This window comes from Cherax quadricarinatus, chromosome 83 (assembly GCF_038502225.1).
Source record: "Cherax quadricarinatus isolate ZL_2023a chromosome 83, ASM3850222v1, whole genome shotgun sequence".
Lineage (NCBI taxonomy): Eukaryota > Metazoa > Arthropoda > Malacostraca > Decapoda > Parastacidae > Cherax > Cherax quadricarinatus.
In genome coordinates, this window is record NC_091374.1 from 17,515,630 (window position 1) to 17,537,292 (window position 21,663).

General features: G+C 36.4%; 1 protein-coding gene across 1 annotated transcript in view; it reads left to right on the forward strand.

Moving 5' to 3' along the window:
- The window catches only part of LOC128702233 (laminin subunit alpha-like), a 206,955-nt gene that overhangs the window by 166,744 nt on the left and 18,548 nt on the right, over positions 1-21,663 (forward strand). Inside the window, exons 29-31 of the mRNA XM_070102903.1 lie at positions 1,911-2,015; positions 5,643-5,672; positions 14,234-14,400. Coding sequence (XP_069959004.1) covers positions 1,911-2,015; positions 5,643-5,672; positions 14,234-14,400 — 302 coding nt within the window. The remainder of the gene's footprint in view (positions 1-1,910; positions 2,016-5,642; positions 5,673-14,233; positions 14,401-21,663) is intronic.

Here is a 21,663-nt window from a genome sequence, read left to right on the forward strand (position 1 = left end):
ATCACCACTAGTTGCAGGCATTTTTTATAATTAAATCGTCATGCAACTTCCTAGCCTTTTCATATATGATTGCTTGAGAGATGCTATCTCCTGCTATCTGTTTTTTGTTTATCCACACCAATAACAGTCTCTCAACATATTCGAGTACTTGCGATCTCAGTTTCAAAAACATAGTTGCACCTTTGGCAAGAACAGCTTCCTTGATTGCCGTTTTCTTGGCCACAATAGTAGCAATGGTTGATTGGGGTTTTGTGTACAACCTGGCCAGGTCGGAGACACACTCCACTTTCATACTTAGCAATGATCTCTTTCTCCATATCCATAGTAATTCTCACCCTTTTTGCTGTAGGGTTGGCACTAGAAGCTTTCTTGGGGCCCATGGTGACTTCATTTTGCAGGTGCAATCACTAAAAACGCTGTGATAATATGAAATGTTCCGATTGTATGTTTGGATGGGACCGCGGTGGCTGGCTGGCTTGTAAACACTGGCCACAAGTGGACGTGTCTCAGACGGAATGAATTGTGTTAGTCGAGTTTTTTAGCGCTAGTCGAGGCAAAATTTTTGCGTTAAAATGTATCACTAGTCGGATTTAATGTTAGACGATCCATCGTTGGTCGAGGGTCCACTGTAATTTGTTTACTCTGGAATGTTGGCAAAAATCAAACATTTCTGCTACTTTGAGCTCAATTTCAAGCTACTTTCAGTCCTGAAACCAATCAAAATTATCTCTATTTCTGTAATATATCTTCCATTCTGTCATATGAGACTAAGAAACCAAGAATACAACAATAAAAACCATACAAAAATACACCGCAAATTCACTATTGTAAACTAAAATCAGGGTCGCAGTTTTTTCCATTATGCACTGCTTGCTGTAGGATATTTTATATGGTGCATACTTACTGCATAGACCCATTTTTTCATATCACGGCCCAAATTTAAAACTTACAGCTTATCTGAGTGACCTGAACTCATGGCGTAGAACTATGGAACTGACTCAGGCTTCAAAGCCGTAGTACTACAAGACCAACCAGGTATATTTACTTTATCTTATAGGTATATTTACATATGACAGTTCTGACTGAGCAGTGACTGCACCAAAGGGAGGCAAAGGCTCCAAATCCTCCCAAATACAAAATAACAACAACAGCAATAATAATAATAATAAGAATAAGAATAATAAGAATAGTAATAATAGTACTTGAAGTCCCTTATTCCTCTCTTCTAACCAGAGCATCATCCATAAGCCGGAGGTCTTCTACAATTGAAGAGGGTCTCAGTTGCAGGTTGAAATATATAGCTCCTGATCTGTTATTTCATTTTTCTCTCTCCATGTGTATATATAGAATACATATAGTGAACATGCTATTTATAATGTTATACTTCTTTTCTTTCAACACACCGGCCGTATCCCACCGAGGCAGGGTGATCCAAAAGGAAAAAACGAAAGTTTCTCGTTTTACATTTAGTAATATACACAGGAGAAGGGGTTACTAGCCCCTTGCTTCTGGCATTTTAGTCGCCTCTTACAACACACATGGCTTATGGAGGAAGAATTCTGTTCCACTTCCCCATGGAGATAAGAAGAAATAAACAAGAACAAGAACTAGAAAGAAAATAGAAGAAAACCCAGAGGGGTATTCATGTATATATATGCTTGTACATGTATGTGTAGTGTGACCTAAGTGTAAGTAGAAGTAGCAAGACGTACCTGAAATCTTGCATGTTTATGAGACAGAAAAAAGGACACCAGCAATCCTACCATCATGTAAAATAATTACAGGCTTTCGTTTTACACTCACTTGGCAGGACGGTAGTACCTCCCTGGGCGGTTGTTGTCTACCAACCTACTACCTAGGAATGTTATACTTATCATATATTAAAAAGATTGCTTTATTTTTCTTAACAGAGGAAGTCCGTGCAGAAGTGTCACAGACATTTTTAAGTGATGGGTGTGCCTTGCCTGTAGAACCTGCTCAGGAGGAAGTGCCTACCACTGAAGGATTTAGATTTGGTGAGGAATAATATATTTTATGTTGCTTTATGTTTGCATATGCAAAGTTCTTACGGTAATTATCCATTACCAGTGAAACACCTGTATTAATTAATGTGATGGTGACTAATTAAGATATGTAGTACTATATAATGAAACTTTGATTTAACAGACTAAGAGGGGGAAGAAGGTGTGTCTTTGCAATTGTCCCTTAAATTTGAATGAGATTGTTTTGCCATAATCATAATAGTGGACTACATTGAATTTAAGGGTCTTTGTCCATTAAATACAAAATCAATTTACCCAGTAAACTGTAACACTAATGAATATTTCCAGATTAAATAGATTTTGCCTGTTGTTTCCTGATGTTGTTTAGCCACGGACTCTTGTCTATTAATTCCAAAACCTGTTATATAAGGGTTTGTTAAATCATGGTTTTACTATACTAGGTTATTTTAAATTTATTAATGTGGTGCTAGAGGAATTAGACCCAAGAGTAGCTGCTGGGGTAGGGGGATTACCAGGGAGGAGGCTTCATACAAGCTCAGGCTTGAATCAAGATAAAACAACCATATCGATAGCTTGCCTGTCTGCTCTTTTTAGATATAATTGTGGAGTAATGACAACTTACCAGTATCATGGAAATGTTGAATTGCTGCATTTATTAAATAGTCTTCAAGATATATGCATGTTCAATTGTTGGGGAAATAATATTTTTGTATTGGCAAAATAATGAGTGGCAATGAGAAGGATTTTGGAAACATCAAAGACCATGAGGAATATAAGAGAGAATTATTAGTGTGTAGATTATTATTATTATTACGTGTAATATTATTATTCTTGGGAAGTGCCAGACTTGTAGAAGTCATACAACACTTGAAGAATTGAAGGTAATCAGTTGTGATCCATGAAAGGAAAGGGTGGCTCTAAATTCTTAATCATGAGTCCTTCATAAGCATCCATCTGATTAATGTGTTAATGTTCTTAGTGTTGATCTTCACTCTTCTGTTTATAGGCCTCAGAGCATATGAACACAGAGTTTCAAGCAAGTGATGGTTGCCTTTGATGCTTCTGTAACTGTTATGGCTTGAGAAACATGAAGACTTTTGGTGAGGCTGGGAGTGCACCCACAGACAAAGTTGAGCCATTCAGATTAATGTTAATTGATCGGATAGATAGTGAGAAGCTCCTATCTCAGCTGTATAATGCTGATGAGACTGGTCTCTTTTGGAGTTCACTGCCTTCCAACATGCCTTTCAGCATGAAGAAAGAATATCAGGCCCTAAGCTCAATACAGACCACTTCTCAGTAATATGTTGTGCTAATGCTGATGGTTCTCACCATTTAAAATTGACAGTCACAGGCAAATCAGCATGGCATCATGCATTAAAGGATTGTGTGAATGAGTTGCTGGTAAATTATTACAAGGGTAAAATAATGTTGAGTTAACAGGGATGTATTTGGTGACTGGTTTTTAACATATTTCATACCTGAAGTACACAAGTACCAGCTAGAGATTCTAAAGCTAGATCCCAAGGATGTCAAAGCTATTCTGCTGCTTGATAATGTACCTGCTCACCCAAGAACTAAAAAGTTAAGCAGCATGTATGGTAAAATTAGGGCCATGTTTCTGGCCCCTCTATACCACTTCCCCAATCCAACCAGTGGATCAGGGAGTTATTACAGCCTGTACAGCCTTGTACCTAGACTGTACCAGTCTAGGTACAATGATGAAGTACCAGTAATGACTGAGGATGAAGATTTGGAAAGAGATGTTGGAGAACATCAAAAAGTATAACCTGAAGTCTGCCATCTTTAACCTTGAAGCATCATGGAAGGAACTTAAAAGAACAACATTAACGAATAGTTTGATTTTTTTTTTATATATAACCTTGGTACTGAGTTGAACTTTGAGGGGTTTGAGGCCACTGATTTTCATGTACCCTTTAGAGGGCAGGAGAAACAGAAGTTACAGAGAAAGATGTGTTGGCATGGCTAGAAGAAAATGATGGTTATCCTGGTTACCAGATGTTGAATGCTGAAGAAATTGCAGTGCAGTCTCATAGCACAGAAGAATAGAGTAGTGATAATGATGAAGAGATTGAAAGGCCTCCAGAACTGTCAGTTGTACGAGTTGTATTCTTGTTCTCATCAAGTACACTGACCTTTGACAAAAGCGAAGTGAAGGCCCATTATCCACACTTATGAATTCTTAGAGAATGTGTCATAAGGGACCACCATCAATGTGGCAAACAAATGAAGCTGGACACATTCTTTAAACTTATTACTTTTTCAACATCTTCCTATTCTCAGCTATCTGTCTTCTCAGCTATCAATGTTATTTTCACTGGTAGAGCTTTACAGCCTCTCAGAATAAAAATTATACTGAGTCACCACCATCCATCATGGCATTTTATACTTCATCTCTCATCCACGAAAAGGTAAATAAAATTACTGTAAATTATGTACAGTACTATAAATTACTAGAGTAGAGTGGTGTACTGTAGTACTACAGGTCACAGTACCAGTATCAGTAGTGTCCAGTTATTTTCTGTAACAGCAGTTACCAAGTTTATTAGCTCAGAAGGCAACCAGACTATCATAAAAAGTTAATTTCTTAATTCAGAAGTTTCGGACAATCACCATTATTGTACACCCCTCCCCCTTTAGTTCATTAATGAGAGAGAGTTTGCTGTATTGTATTTCTATTGGTGCCATGGTTAATATCCAAGCATAAGATGTGGGTAATGAAAATATTAAAAATTATTTGGTAAACACAATAAGGCAGGTGATGCTGGAAAAAGCAACTACAGGTGGCACGGGTAAGGAGAGGAGCTGTGCCTCTCCACACACTCCACCCTTAGGCCCAACTAGGGTAGGGGAGTAAGGGGTAATCTACAGCTTGGATACCAAGACTGTGTAGTCTGATTCTTCCACACTTATGAAGTGTGCAAAAAAGAATTCACTTATTCAATCATCTTTAAACAAAATCCCCTTGTTTAGTGTCACTTGAGGGGTTTTATTGTATTAAAAATTACAGTTGTCACATAGAAGATATATTTTTGGAGCTGTTATTAGGATTGGGGTGTACAAGTTGTGTGTTAATTTGATGGTGAAATTTGCATGGTAATGAAAAAATATTATGAGTAATTTAGAAAATCTTTTTAATACCAAAATTTTTTATGTTATTGGAATGAAATGCTCTTCTGTACATCTTGTGATTTATTGTTTTTGGCTTTTCCTAATTTTAGTTTTTATTAATTCTTAAGCAAGGCCACTACTGTGGGTAAGTACAGCATAGAGTATAAACTTGGTAATAAATGTGACTAACATAGTGGGTATTAAAATGTAATTATAAAGGGAATTATAATGGCATATTCATCGCTAGTATTACTGCAGTGAACAATAATTACTTATGCCCTCAAATGATATTCTAATTCATATTTAATCACACAATTTTTGCATCAAGCCACTGAATATTTTACTGAACTGGAAAAAATTATGAGTAAAGTAATTGATGTCCTGTGATTTTTTCATTACCATGAAAATTGTTCTTTAAATATATATCTAAAATGATACCTAATGTCAAATTTTAAAAGAGTATATCACTATGTATAAAATTTTTCTTTAAACATTTTCACTCCCTAGATGAAGACTACTCTAGCGGCTATGGCTTTGGTGAGTGGTCTAGTAGCACTGCCTTGAAATGAGTTATTTTAGGACAAATGGAATTCAGATGAACATATTTGTTGACTGATTACTTTGCTAATAACCTGAGTTGCCTTGACATTCTTTAACTTTAGAATGTTTTTTTTTTAAATTGTGCATATGCACGAATTAAAATACTTTCATGTGCGTTTTGTAATATGCATGTACAGTATAATCTAAAATTCACAAGGTGATGAAAATTATATACAGGACTTTTATTGCTGCAATGAGACTTGGTGTGAACTGTGTTTACTGTAACATCTATTGCATCCTTAAATTGACTTGTTTCCCTTTCTCATTCACACACATTCCAACACAAACATAGCTAAGTTTATTCTGACATGATCTTATTATTTAAGAAATGAGTGATATGGTAATTGTGACAGAGTATCATCAAGTTTAGTAAACTTGAACATCGCTCCCCAACCATAAAAAGAGTCGAAGGTCTTTCTAATCAAATACAGAAAACATAGGGATTGCAAGTGTTCCTGACTTTGTGCAGCAAATGCAGTCCAGGCTCATGGCAGCTAGTAATCTCAGGTCATCAGTACTTAATTCTTCATTTGTAAACAGCACTGATCTGAAATGTCTTGCTATCTAAGTGTAAGAGTGACTCCAGAGCCTAGATAATATTCAGGCTCATAAGTTATTTTAAGTACAATTTTAGGAAGAAAATTGGTGATACATTGACATTTTGTTATCATTATTACAATGCGTAGAATATTTTCTTTAAAGTGTAGCCTAAAAAAAAAATTCAACTTGGATGAGTCATTGTTATTTTTATTCATCCATTTATCCATGAAGATACAGTGGACTTAAAAAATTAATTAATATAAACCAAGATTCCAAGTGCAGTTCAGGAAATTTTAGTAATAATGATAGCATTTTGCTTAGCATACTTTTTAAAGTCGATAGAAATCACTGTGGTGAACACAATATATGGGAACTAGGAGAGGAGCTTGTTAGTGTAAAGAGGTGACAGGAGCAATGGGATAGGCATGTATACTTTTACTAAAGTACATGTTAATGCAGCTTCTATGACCTCACTTGTCTCATCACATCCATGTGGTGTAGCCACCAATTGAAGCATAATTCTCTGGAGGTCTGTTGTTCAAAAATGTCTCAGTGAAGGCGATCATATTGCGATGAACATTAACCCTTAAACTATCCAAACGTAGATCTAAGTTCACACGTGTAGCGCTCTGAACGTAGATCAATGTTCGATTTTACATTATTTCTTATGTAAAGAAAACGTAGATCTACGTTCAGAGCACTACGCATGCAAACGTAGATCTACGTTTGGACAGTTTAAGGGTTAACTTACTCACCATAGAGAACATCCATACCTATTATTGTGCCTACTACATACATAGAACATTACACTCAAATATAAACCCTCCACTTAAAATTCTCCTTACCAACCTTAACAGGACACATGACCATAACACAAGACACAGATCACTCTTTGATGTTCTTTGTGTCCATTTCGCACTATGTAAAAACTCTATAAACATAAAGGGCCTAAAAATCTGGAATTCGTTGCCGGTGAATACCAAAGGAACCCTGTCAGTAAATCAATTCAAGACTCATCTTAAAAGCCACCTGTTCACCCATAACTAAATACTCAATACCTAACCTTACCAACAAAGCTACCAAATCACTCTCCACTGCCTCAAATTATAATTGCCTCAGAACCCCAAAAGTAAATGCTCAGAGTACAATAAATTCTCACATTTTAATGCAAATACTTAATTGCAAATGTTGGCTAACATATACAGCAGTTCCTCGAGTGTAGAACAGCTCCCAACTAGAACAATTATGTATGTGTATTTTTGTAAGTGCTTTTGTAAATGTATTTTTGGGGGTCTGAAACCAACTAATCTAATTTACATTATTCCTTTTGGGAACAAATTTGTTCAGTATTGGCAATCGAACAGCCTTCTGGAATGAATTAAGTTCGTAACTTGAGGTACCACTGTATTTGATATAAGTATAACCTATTGTATAATTAGTGTAACCTGATCAAACTATGTTTTGTACGTCTAGTATTAAGTAACCAGTAATCTGTTAAGTTTAGACTGCCCGTAATGCCAAGGCATGATAGTGGCTCTTTGCACTACAAATCATTGTAAACCCTCATTGTAAACTTCCTATGCATATATACATCCTACAATATGTCAACCACATTGTAAACTTGGAAGGAAATAAAAAATGTAAATCTGACAAAACTGTGCACATGCACACTAATATTAGCAATTAAACCACAAATGTTGACAGGTGGGATACTCATAGGCTGGCTCCTAGTGTTTATTAAGACTAAATAGGAATTTATGGTGATTGCTCTTGAGTAGCAGGTATGACACTGGGGCAGTCTTTTGGTCTTGTATAAGGCACAAGACTGCTTGCTGAGCTGGGATTGTGTTGGACTTCATTATAACAGAAGAATCCATCACTGATATCTACTCTTATCATGACTTCTAACCCTGTTATCTAGAACAGAGGGAGTTTTCAATTAACCAAATCCTTGGCAATTTGTCTTATGCACATGATGCACCATTATGGTCAAGCAAACAACTGTTTCCTTCTGGGCTGCTGCATTCCTTCACCCACTTTGGCACTTCTCATACCTATATACTGTGTTCACTCCAGTGATCTCTATTGACTGTACACCTTGTCAGTGAATAACAAAATCATAAAGTAGATGAATGGTTCAGAGAACCGACAAGTTAATAAATTAGACACGTGCAACACTTGGGTATCCCCATTGAGGAAACGTTTCGCCACACAGTGGCTTAATCAGTCCATACAAAGGAGAATGGTGAAGAACAAGAGGAGTTTGAGGTAATCAGTCCCTCAGTTTGAGTCTATATAATCAGTCCATCAATCTTGAAAAGAATATGTGCAAAGAAGTGGCATATGACAGGGTGGATAGGGGGGCAATGTGGCAGATGTTGCAGGTGTATGGTATAGGAGGTAGGTTACTGAAAGCAGTGAAGAGTTTTTACGAGGATAGTGAGGCTCAGGTTAGAGTATGTAGGAGAGAGGAAGATTATTTCCCAGTAAAAGTAGGCCTTAGACAAGGATGTGTAATGTCACCGTGGTTGTTCAATATATTTATAGATGGGGTTGTAAGAGAAGTGAATGGTAGGGTCTTGGCAAAAGGTGTGGAGTTAAAAGATAAAGATTCAAACACAAAGTGGGAGTTGTCAGAGTTGCTCTTTGCTTATGACACGGTGCTTTTTGGAGATTCTGAAGAGAAGTCACAGAGGTTGGTGGATGAATTTGGTAGGGTATGTATAAGAAGAAAATTAAAAGTGAATATAGGAAAGAGTAAGGTTATGAGGATAACGAAAAGATTAGGTGATGAAAGATTGGATATCAGATTAGAGGGACAGAATATGGAGGAGGTGAATGTATTCAGATATTTAGGAGTGGACGTGTCAGCAGATGAGTCTATGAAGGATGAGGTGAATCACAGAATTGATGACAGGAAAAGGGTGAGTGGTGCACTTAGGAGTCTGTGGAGACAAAGAACTTTGTCTGTAGAAGCAAAGAGGGAAATGTATGAGAGTATAGTTGTACCAACACTCTTGTATGGGTGTGAAGCATGGGTGATGAATGTTGCAATGAGGAGAAGGCTGGAGGCAGTGGAGATGTCATGTCTGAGGGCAATGTGTGGTGTGAATATAATGCAGAGAATTCGTAGTTTGGAAATTAGGAGAATGTGTGGGATTACCAAAACTATTATCCAGAGGGCTAAGGAGGGATTGTTGAGGTGGTTCAGACACGTAGAGAGAATGGAACAAAACAGTCTTCAAGCTGGCACTGGACAAGCACCTAAAGTCAGTTCCTGATCAGCCGGGCTGTGGCTCGTACGTTGGTTTGCGTGCAGCCAGCAGCAACAGCCTGGTTGATCAGGCGCTGATCCACCAGGAGGCCTGGTCACAGACCGGGCCGCGGGGGCGTTGACCCCCGAAACTCTCTCCAGGTAAACTCCAGGTAAACTTAGAGAGTGTATAAATCTGTAGTAAGGGGAAGGCAAGGAAGGGGTCGGCCTAGGAAGGGTTGGAGGGAGGGGGTAAAGGAGGTTTTGTGTGTGAGGGGCTTGGACTTCCAGCAAGTGTGCATGAGCGTATTTGATAGGAGTGAATGGAGACAAATGGTTTTTAATACTTGACATGCTGTTGGAGTGTGAGCGAAGTAACATTTATGAAGGGATTCAGGGAAACCGGCAGGCCGGACTTGAGTTCTGGAGATGGGAAGTACAGTGTCTACACTCTGATGGAGGGGTGTTAATGTTGCAGTTTTCTAACTGGAGTGTAAAGCATCCCTCTGGCAAGACAGTGATGGAGTGAATGATGAAAGTTTTTCTTTTTCAGGCCACCCTGCCTTGGTGGGAGTCTTCCGATGTGTTAATACATAAAAAAAAAGGGGCTTATATACTGTAGGCAGGTGAGGTGCAGCAGTCATAGGTGGTATCACATTTGACAAATCCGAATGAAGAAGTAGATCATGCCTAAAGGTTAGGCAAGTGAAGAATTCCCTGTATTAAAATCCCAAGATGTTGCTGTCTGACAGGAATTTAGATGAATGGTTCAGGGAACTGACAAGCTGAATTAGTTTAATAAAATTGTCAGTTTACAATGTGCACAACCCAAAATCAGTGCAAAACTTTCCTTGCTGATACTTGGCCACGTTTTCAATACATGATTAAAGATCTCATCAGAAACATCAAGGTTTATGGTACTGAATTTTATATTAAATATGGCGACAAAATTCCAACTTCAGTGTTAAGGTGGGTTATAGCTCAGTGGTAGTTCCTTTCACTTGCACCCAAAAGACCCAACTTCAGTCACTAGTAGTATAAACTACATGCAAGTCTCCTTACACTTTCTGGCCTTTTTTACCTATTAGTAAATAGTTTACTATCATGGGTTACTTAGGGCTGGGCTTGAAAAGAGCTGAGATAGGATAATAGCTCATAGCCTGTGTATTCAGTGGTTTTAAAACACAATGACTACAAGCACCAGAGGCCATTACTCTGGGTAGGCATTTTTCCATAACATTCATGTTTGATGCTATATACATAGCAAAGATGGTTTTTTTTTTTCCCACTGAGGCAGGGTGACCCAAAAAGAAAGAAAATCCCCAAAAAGAAAATACTTTTATCATCATTCAACACTTTCACCTCACTCACACATAATCACTGTTTTTGCAGAGGTGCCCAGAATACAACAGTTTAGAAGTATATATGCATAAAAATACACAATATATCCCTCCAAACTGCCAATATCCCAAACCCCTCCTTTAGAGTGCAGGCATTGTACTTCCCATTTCCAGGACTCAAGTCCAGTTATATAAAATAACTGGTTTCCCTGAATCCCTTCACTAAAAATTTCCCTGTTCACACTCCAACAGCTTGTCAGGTCCCAAATACCATTCGTCTCCATTCACTCCTATCTAACACGCTCATGCACGCTTGCTGGAAGTCCAAACCCTTCGCCCACAACACTTCCTTTATCCCCTCCCTCCAACCTTTTCGAGGATAACCCCTACCCCGCCTTCCTTCCCCTACAGATTTATACGCTCTCCATGTCATTCTACTTTGATCCATTCTCTCTAAATGACCAAACCACCTCAACAAACCCTCTTCAGCCCTCTAACTATTGCTTTTATTAACTCCACACCTTCTCCTAATTTCCACACTCCAGATTTTCTGCATAATATTTACACCACACATTGCCCTTAGACAGGACATCTCCACCACCTCCAACCACCTCCTCACTGCTGCATTCACAACCCAAGCTCCACACCCATATAAGAGTGTTGGTACTACTATACTTTCATACATTCCCTTCTTTGCCTCCATAGATAACATTTTTTGCCTCCACATGTACCTCCTCAATGCACCACTCTCCTTTTTTCCTTAATCAATTCTATGATTAACCTCATCCTTCATAAATCCATCCGCTAATATGTCAACTCCCAAATATCTGAAAACATTCACTTCTTCCATACTCCTCCTCCCCAATTTGATATCCAATTTTTCTTTATCTAAATCATTTGATACCCTCATCACCTTACTCTTTTCAATGTTCACTTTCAACTTTCTACCTTTACACACACTCCCAAATTCGTCCACTAACCTTAGCAATTTTTCTTTAGAATCTTCCATAAGCACAGCAGAAAGTAATTGTGCCACTTCCCATTTTGAATGTGATTCCCCAAAATTTAATCCCACCCCTCTTACGAACGCCCTAGCATTTACTAAAAATAATTTCTTGTTGGACATATATAGAAGTTTATGGTACATTTGATTATAGTTTTGATACAGTTACAGTAAAAAAAGGCAGTTTGATTAAATTGAATGCCAACAGAAAGCCACTTATTATGCATAGATTTTGAGCAAACTAATCCTAGAACTTAACATAGTACTTAATTCTAGTCATAGCATATTTTAGGCAATTATTTATTTATTATTTTATTAACACATCGGCCGTTTCCTACCAAGGCAGGGTGGCCCGAACAAGAAAAACTTTCATCATTCACTCCATCACTGTCTTGCCAGAGGCATGCCTATGCTACAGTTATAAAATTGCAACATTAACACCCCTCCTTCAGAGTGCAGGCACCATACTTCCCAATTTTGGGCAAATACAGATAATTTGCAGTAAATTTGTATCACATCAATTATATGCCTTTAATTTTTTTGAGTAGTAGTATAGTGGTGACAATATTGAACACATATTACAGGCATATCTTGAATAAAACCTTTAAAAAAATTTAACAGTTATTTTTAAAAAGTGTCATTAAAGTTGTTGTTAGATAAGGAACTTGTGGCACTTTTAGGCAGTGTGATCCATAATTTTTGGGTCTTTCATTCTCATGGAGTTTCTGAACAGGTTGAGTCATACATGTGATAATGTATCAGAGTAATACTTGTCCCTTATATTGTTTCTGTGGGTTTTGTTGTAGCTCGCCAGGAAGAGTTTAAGTTCTGGGTTAATGTTTGTACTGAATGTCCTGTATACATAGTGCACACAGTAGTACGTTTGAATATTTTTGTTAGTTAAACAAATTTAAACCCAAATGAGTGATTATTCTAAGAGCTGATTTCTACTCTGTAGCAATGGGATTCAGGTGATTTACTCTTGTTGATCCATATCCATAAATGCTATAGGTGGTATGGATAGATCAGGGAGTAGTACAAAATAGGGATGTTTGCTGTATATAATACTACATTACTGAGAGAATGCACACTGCTTTGAAAATAGTATTCAAAATATTCTTTGTGTGTATTGAATTTTAGTTTGCTATGTGAATGACAAAGATGGTGACATTGTTGCTGTGTTAAATACAAAAATGGTAACATAATCTATGAAAATAAAAACTACAATACTTGGAGTAGAGTTTTGGGGCATATTTTTATTATCTTGCTCACTTTGCCTGCTATGCTACACCTTCCTGGCTACTCACATAATACCTCTCAGCCAGCACTCTGCCTTGCTTTCCTGTTTACCATTTAAAGCAATTTTGCATTTCAACTTTTTCTCTTAAGGTATTTTAATTATACTGTTTAGCAAAATATTTCTCATTATTTTACTGTAAGACTAAGTAAAATAATGAGAATTATCTTAGTTATAAAGCATTAGTAATTAATAATTGCAATAATAATAATTAATAACAATAATATAATTAATAATATTAATAATATAATAATAATAATAATAATACAGTATAATATAATAATGGTATTCTTATTATTATTATTAACTATAATGCACATAAACTAACTGCTTCACTCATGGGTAACCCAGTCAATACTTAGCATTATTTTGATACAAATAAATAGATGCAGATTAAGCTTTTTGTGTTCCAATAGTTTGCTTTATGAATAGCTTTAATAAATCACTTCATAAAGATCCAAATAGACCTAAATATTGTTGCAAGAGCTTGCTCTCCACCAGCATTTCTTAATGACTGTCAGCAGTTTGCAACTGGTATGCTAACACAGACTTGCAGCCATGTTTTGTCTTTGTGAATGTCATAGGTTGAAGGCGTCAATGATTGTGTGCTGATTGTTATTGTTTGCCGATGTCTTCTCATCTGAAATTCACATATTGTTGTATTTCATGAAGCGATGTATGTTACAACCTGTATGTTTAAAACCTACACACGTATGTGTCCTGTTCAAATATATCACGGTGCTTGCATTTAGCATTTTCGAGTTGATACTCGGCTCTGAGTGTGAGAATGATCTTGTTGAATTCAGATTAATAAAATTTGACGTTTCATTTAATGTTAATCTTTATAATACTGTTAACAGCAGTAGATGGACTGAGACATTGCTGTGTTTATTTGTATTCTTCAGTTACAGTTATATATTTTTTTAAGAGGAATGTTAAGAAACTAAATCAAAAAATTTATTTGTATAGTTTAAGTTATAGCAAATATATAAAGAAATTAATTGTACATTTGTTTTCTTGTATTTCATATAAACTATAGACCACAAATCCTCCAATATTTTACAGGTAGCAAACGTAACAGCCGTATTCAGTTCAATGCCTTGCCAGGGAGCACACGTGCCGACTTTAAGTTTTCCTTCGACTTCAAGACTACAGCTGATGAGGGTATTATCTTCTATGCTTCAGGCAAAACTCATCGTGACTATATCACCTTCTATCTTAAAGATGGCAAGGTAATGTACAGCTTTATACTTCATATTTAGTATATGGTTAACCCTTTCAGGGTCCGTCCCGTAGATCTACGGCTTTACGTTCAGGGTCCAAACCGTAGATCTACGCCATGAGCTCAGCTCACTCTGATAAACTGTGAGTGGTACATTTGGGCCTAGATATGAGAGAATACATCTATGTGGTATGTGTGCACTACATAAAACAGATCCTGCAGCACACTGTGTATAATGAGAGAAAAAAAATGAAATCATGATTTTTCGATTAAAACAGCAACTTTGCAGTGTTTTTTCGTATGTTTTTTATAGTTGTATTTGGGATTTCTTGGTCTCATTTGATAGAATGGAAGACATATTACAGAAATAGAGATGATTTTGATTGGTTTTAGCATTGGAAATGGCTTGAAACTGAGCTCAAAGTAGCGGAAATGTTAAAATTTTGCCGATATTCACGAGTAAACAAACGACCTCACACGTCTAATACACGTCAGCTGGTGGGTCTAATATACATTCACAAATATGGTGATGATATTTATACAATTATTACAGTATTGCATAACAGTAAATCTTCTATTTTTTGGTGTGAATAAAAATTCATTATGTGAATAAAAAATCAAAATGGAATTTATTTGTAAAGCCTCAAAACATAACTAATGAACAGAGGAAATGTTTGTTTAGTGCCAGGAATGCCTACATTGTTCATTCTGGACCCTATTTTGAAATTGGAATATTTTGAACTTTGTGTTAAATTGGCCAAATTAACAATTTCCGATCACTTTATTTTGTAGTTGAAACAGTTGACTTGGCGATTTCTTGTGCTCAATCGATAGAATAGAAGTAATACTAGTGAAATAGCTAAGAATTTGGTTGATTGGAATATTGTAATTGGCCTAAAATCGGAGTCAAAGTCGGCAAAATCGCCGATTCGTAAATATCGCTGACACATCAAAATTCGCGAGGGCATAATTTCGTCAATTTTCCACCAAATTTCGTACTTTTTGTTTTATTACCTTCACAAAAAGATTCTCTACGATTTCATAAGAAAAAATAACAATTTTTTTTTTTTTAAATTCTTGGACACTGGTGCGTGACTCCAGATTTGGGCCTTGGACCCTGAAAGGGTTAAAAATGTCTTTAGAGATTTTATTTAGTTGAACTCTTATACTAAATTTGTATCTGAACTTTTTTTTTTTACTGAATTTAATGCATTAATTTTGTACCCAGTGCAAAAAAAATTTAAACTGCATATATAAGAAAGTAATCCCCCACTTGGTATTGGGTATTGTCTTTCACTACTGCATTGCTACTTAAGAAGTTACATGATAAACTGGTTTGCATTATTTTTTATATTATCAGGCATATTTAGTTGTTTAAAATATAAAATTTCATTCAAATATGAAAAATATTTGATAATTTTTATTTAGAAATGCATTAAATTCCTCAGTTGTTATGGTTATGCTTTCCTGAAAATCATTCATTAGATAAGTTTTTGGAATTCAGAAGCCACATTCCTATAGACACCCATTCTGATCAAATGCTCACACATCCCTGTTGGATGCTCAAGCCCTTACTACTCAAAACCTTCTTCACACACCCTCCTCTCCCTCCAGCCCTTCCTGGGATGACTCCTGATCCTTCTAGCTTCCACCCCAGATTTATATTTCTTTCTAGTGATCCTATTTCTTGCCTCACTCAACACTATTGTTAATGAAGAGCTTGTAAAAATATAGACCTGGATGACTGCTAATAAACTTACACTTAATATTGACGAAACCTTCTACATTATGTTTGGGAATAGAACAGGTATTGCCCCGCTGAACATAACGATTAACAACACTCATATTGCTAAACATGAGTGCAAATTCCTGGGCCTGCACCTTGACACAAACCTGAAATTCAACACCCATATCCAACAAATAACAAATAAAGTATCCAAAACAGTTGGGATCCTCTCTAAAATACATAACTACGTACTACAATCAGCCTACTCACACTATGCTATTCACTCATCAATCCTTATGTATACAATAGACCCTCGGTTATCAGCCGTTCCTGTTATCGGCCAACTCGGTGATCGGTCGGTTTTTCGACTCCCGGAAATCGGCCCTTTCGGACACGTCTGTCCGCCGTCTGGGGCATTTGTGCGTCAGTTTGGCTGTCTCTTGGTGCGTGAGGGTAATGATTAGCTGTTTTTGGTGAAAATGCTTGTTTTTAGAGGAGCTCTTATATTTGTCAAGATGTAGTCAAATGAAAATACAGCTGTCCCAGTAATTTTCATAGGTTTGGTTTTTAAGATATTAATACATAATCAGTTATATACATGTATGTTTAGGAACCCAGCTACTTGCTGGCCTTCTGATGGAATGAAGTTGATATTAACCCGTAAATGGTCCAAACGTATATATACGTTTTTTCAACATTTGAAAGTATGTAAAAAAAGCAGATCTTCTTTTTTTTTTTTTACATTTGAAAATGTGTAAAAAACTTTGGTGTACTTTTTTTTTTTGTTATATTTGAAAATATGTAAAAAAAAAACCGTAGATCTACTTTTGGAGCACTACACATGTGAACGTAGATCTGCTTGGACCGTATACGGGTTAAGTCTCCTTCAATTTTTTTTTTTTTTTTTAACAAGTCAGCCGTCTCCCACCGAGGCAGGGTGGCCGAAAAAGAAAGAAAATCCCCAAAAAGAAAATACTTTCATCATCGTTCAACACTTTCACCTCACTCACACATAATCACTGTTTTTGCAGAGGTGCGCAGAACACAACAGTTTAGAAGCATATATGTATAAAGAGACACAACATATCCCTCCAAACTGCTAATATCCTGAAACCCCTCATTTAGAGTGCAGGCATTGTACTTCCCATTTCCAGGACTCAAGTCTGGCTATATAAAAATAACCGGTTTCCCTGAATCCCTTCACTAAATATTACCCTGCTCACACTCCAACAGATCGTCAGGTCCCAAATACCATTCGTCTCCATTCACTCTTATCTAACACGCTCATGCACGCCTGTTGGAAGTCCAAGCCCCTCGTCCACCAAACCTCTCTTACCCCTTCCTTCCAACCTTTTCGAGGACAACCCCTACCCTGCCTTCCTTCCCCTACAGATTTAAATGTTTTCCATTTCATTCTACTTTGATCCATTCTCTCTAAATGACCAAACCACCTCAACACCCCCTCTTCAGCCCTCTGACTAATACTTTTATTAACCCTTTGGGGGTCGGCAGGCCCTCTCAGAGACTCGTTCTCAGGGTCGCCCAAATTTAAAAAAAAAAAAAATTATTTTCTCTTATGAAAAGATAGAGAATCTTTTCCCGATCATAAAGACACCAAAAGTTTGAAATTTGATAGAAAACTTACGGAATTATGCTCTCGCAAAGTTAGCGGTCTCGGCGATGTTTACGCATCGGCGATTTTGCCCACTTTGAGCCCCATTTTCGGCCAATTTCACTGTACTAGTCGACAAAAAACATGAATATTTCGCTAGAACTCCATTTTTTCTATCGAATGGGTGCAAGAAACCACTCATTTATGAAATTCAACTATCCAGTACAGTGGTCAGAATTTAGCAATTTTGCCAATTTCACACAAATTTCAAAAGATGCCAATTTCCGAATAGGGTCCAGAATAAACAAGAAAGACATTCCTGGCACTAAAATGACATTTCCTCTAGTCATTAGTCATGTCTCAAGGCCTCTCTTATATTCTTTTGCTTTCCACTTTGAATTTTTATTTTCACAAAAAATATAAGATTTACTGTTATACAGACTACTGCATAACAGTAAAAAATGGTATAAATATTATTGGTGTACTTGTGAAAGAATATTAGACTCACCAGTTGACGTGTATTGCACGCTTGGCACGATTTGTTTACTTTTGAAGTTTGGTAAAAATCGAACATTTCTGCTACTTTGAGCTCAATTTCAAGGCACCTTTCTTTGTAAAACCAGTCAAAATCATCTCAATTTCTGTAATATGTCTTCCATTCTATAAAATGAGACCAAGAAAACTAGAATACAACAATAAATACCATACGAAAATACACTGCAAAGTCGCTGATTTATTAAAAAAAAATGGTCAAATTTTTTTTTTTCTCATTATGCACTGTGTGCTGCAGGATTTTTTTTAGACTGTGCACACTGACCACATAGACCCATTCTTGCATATGAAGGCCTACCAGCTTTCTCCCACTAGATTTGAGGCCACTAGAATTTATGAGTACTAGTACGTCAAAAACCCCTACGCGTAAGACGTACTAGTACGACGAAAACCCTAATTCCACACTCCGAATTTTCTGCATAATATTTACACCACACATTGCCCTTAGACAGGACATCTCCACTGCCTCCAACTGCCTCCTCGCTGCTGCATTCACAACCCAAGCTTCACACCTATATAAGAGTGTTGGTACTACTATACTTTCATACATTCCCTTCTTTGCCTCCATAGATAATGTTTTTTGTCTCCACATATACCTCAATGCACCACTCAGCTTTTTTCTCTCATCAGTTCTATGATTAACCTCATCCTTCATAAATCCATCTGCCGACATGTCAACTCCCAAGTATCTGAAAACATTCACTTCTTTCATACTCCTCCTCCCCAATTTGACATCCAATTTTTCTTTATGTAAATCATTTGATACCCTCATCACCTTACTCCTTCAATTATTAAGCAATATTTATCTGTTTAAATGTTTATGACTGTTTTCAACCCTTTAAGGGTCCAGATCCCCAACCCACAGGGTCCAAGAATTAAAAAAAAAAACTCCATATGAAAGGGTAGAGTATTTTTCTGAAGGTAATAAAGCAAATAGTATGAAATTTTTTAGAAAACTGACGAAATTACACTTTTGTGAATTTTGCTCTGTCAGTGATATTTACGTGTCTTATTTTCGGCCAATTGCATTGTTCCACTACACCAAATTCTTAGCTATTTTGCTAGTATGTTTTCCATTTTATCTACTGAGCACAAGAAATCACCCACTTAACTATTTCATCTACCCAGTAAAGTGATTGGAAACTGGTAATTTGGCCAATTTCACACAAAGTTCAAAATATTCCAGTTTCAAAATAAGGTCCAGAATAAACAATGCGGGCATTCCTGGCACTAAAATAACATTTCCTCTGTTTATTAGTTATGTTTCTAGGTTTTACACATGAGTTCCATTTTGATTTTTCATTCACATAAAGAATTTTTATTCTCACCAAAAATAGATGATTTACTGTTATGCAATATTGTAATAATTGTATAAATAATATCAGTACATTTGTGAATGCTCAAGAGACCCACCAGCTGATGTGTATTGGACATATGATGTGATTTGTTTACTTTTAAACATTGGCAAAAATCAAACATTTCTGCTACTTTGAGCTCAGTTTCGAGCTATTTTGAGTATTAAAACCAATCAGCATCATCTCTAGTTCTCTGATATATCTTCCATTCTATCAAATGAGACCAAGAATTCATGAATACAGCTGTAAAAACCATATGAAAATACACCACAGACTCGCTGTGTTAATCCAAAAACAGTCACAGTTTTTTCTCATTATGCACTGCATGCTGCAGGATTTGTTTATATGGTGCACACTTATTACATAGATGAATTCTCTCATATCTAGACCCAAATTTACTGCTCACAGCTCATCTGAGTGAACTGAGCTCATGACGTAGTACTACGGCTTGGACCCTGGCTACAAAGCTGTAGAACTACAGGATGGACCCTCAAAGGGTTCAAATTACCACCAGAATTGGCTATATTTGCATGTGCTGTGTAGACAGCTCCAATTGTGACTGTATTTTTAAGGTTTTATTGTAAATTGTGCAAATATGTATTCCTCAGGTTTGTCTCTGGTACATGTTGAGCTAATACATTTCATGTCATTATGTAGTAGATTGCTGTTTTACCTCATTTTGATCAGATTTGTGTATCCAAGTAAGTTCTAAATGTCTGTAGTATTAAGCTTTAGCCCAGTTTCAAAAAGAATAAGGAAGGTTAGGTTTTGCATTTAGTGCAGCTTGTCGTCTTGACCATAGACAACATGGCACTGTTGTAAAAGCAGTCAAATTGGTGGCTGTTGATGGTGCCTTGAACAGTTGATAAACAATATACTGTAGTTACATCTGCTGTGCACATTATGTGTATGCTTTCTATATGTACTGCAGACTGTTTAAGTGTATTTTATCTCATATTTACAGTTTTTCTGTACGCTAACCTTCCTCAATCTAACTTAACCCTACCTTACCTTAACATACCTTACCTTACTTAACCTAACCTAACCTAGGCTAACTTAACCTGACCTAACCTAACCTAACTTAGAAATGGGCAGCATACCTTATGTAAAAGTGTGACATAGTTATTAGGAGGAAGGGTTGTTTAGTGACTCTAGCAGTGTATTGCTATCATTTACTTGGGGATCTAGCATTACAATGTAATACTGAGATGTTCTTGGTGTTTCTGAAGGTAGTTTTTGTTTGGCTAACTGTATAATATTTGCAAACTTGGTCTGTTGTAAGTTGATTATTATGAAGATCAGAGAGGAGACTTGAGGATCAGCATTGAGACTCGTGGACTATAATATAGTATGTAATAAGGAATTAATGATGAGGAAGAATTAAAATTATTTTATGCTTCTAATAATAAGGGTAATAAAAATAATTATTGTACAATGACAAGGTTGTAACAGTACTAAAAATATAGTAATTTTATAAAGAATAGTAATAATAAACAGAAAGATGAAAAAATATAAAAATTTAACTAAGTATAAGGTATATCAAGGGTGCATAAAATTGAATGTATACACACCCATGTCAGTTTTTTCTTAATAGTTCTTGTTCTTGTTAATTTTCCTTTCATCTTCATGGGGAAGTAGAGAAGAATCCTTCCTCTGTAAGCTATGAATGTTGTCAAAGGTGACGAAAATGCCAGGAGCAAGGGGCTAGTAATCCCTTCTGTGTATATTACTAAATATATAAAGAGAAACTTCAGGTTTTTTCTTTTTTGGGTCTCCCTTCATCAGTGGGAGATGGATGTTGTTAAGATAAAAACATAAAATTGATTACATAACAAGATAAGAGTAATGTATTTACATAAAACAGTGTGATACCATAACAGATATTCTAAAGTTCATATGAATACACATGAAAAGTGTTACCAAGGAAAAGTTAGACACAGATTTCTATACAAAAGACAAGTTAGAAATCCATTTGGAAGTTTCGCAAGATACAGTGCATGAGTAGGGTTCACTAGTGGAATTTATGTA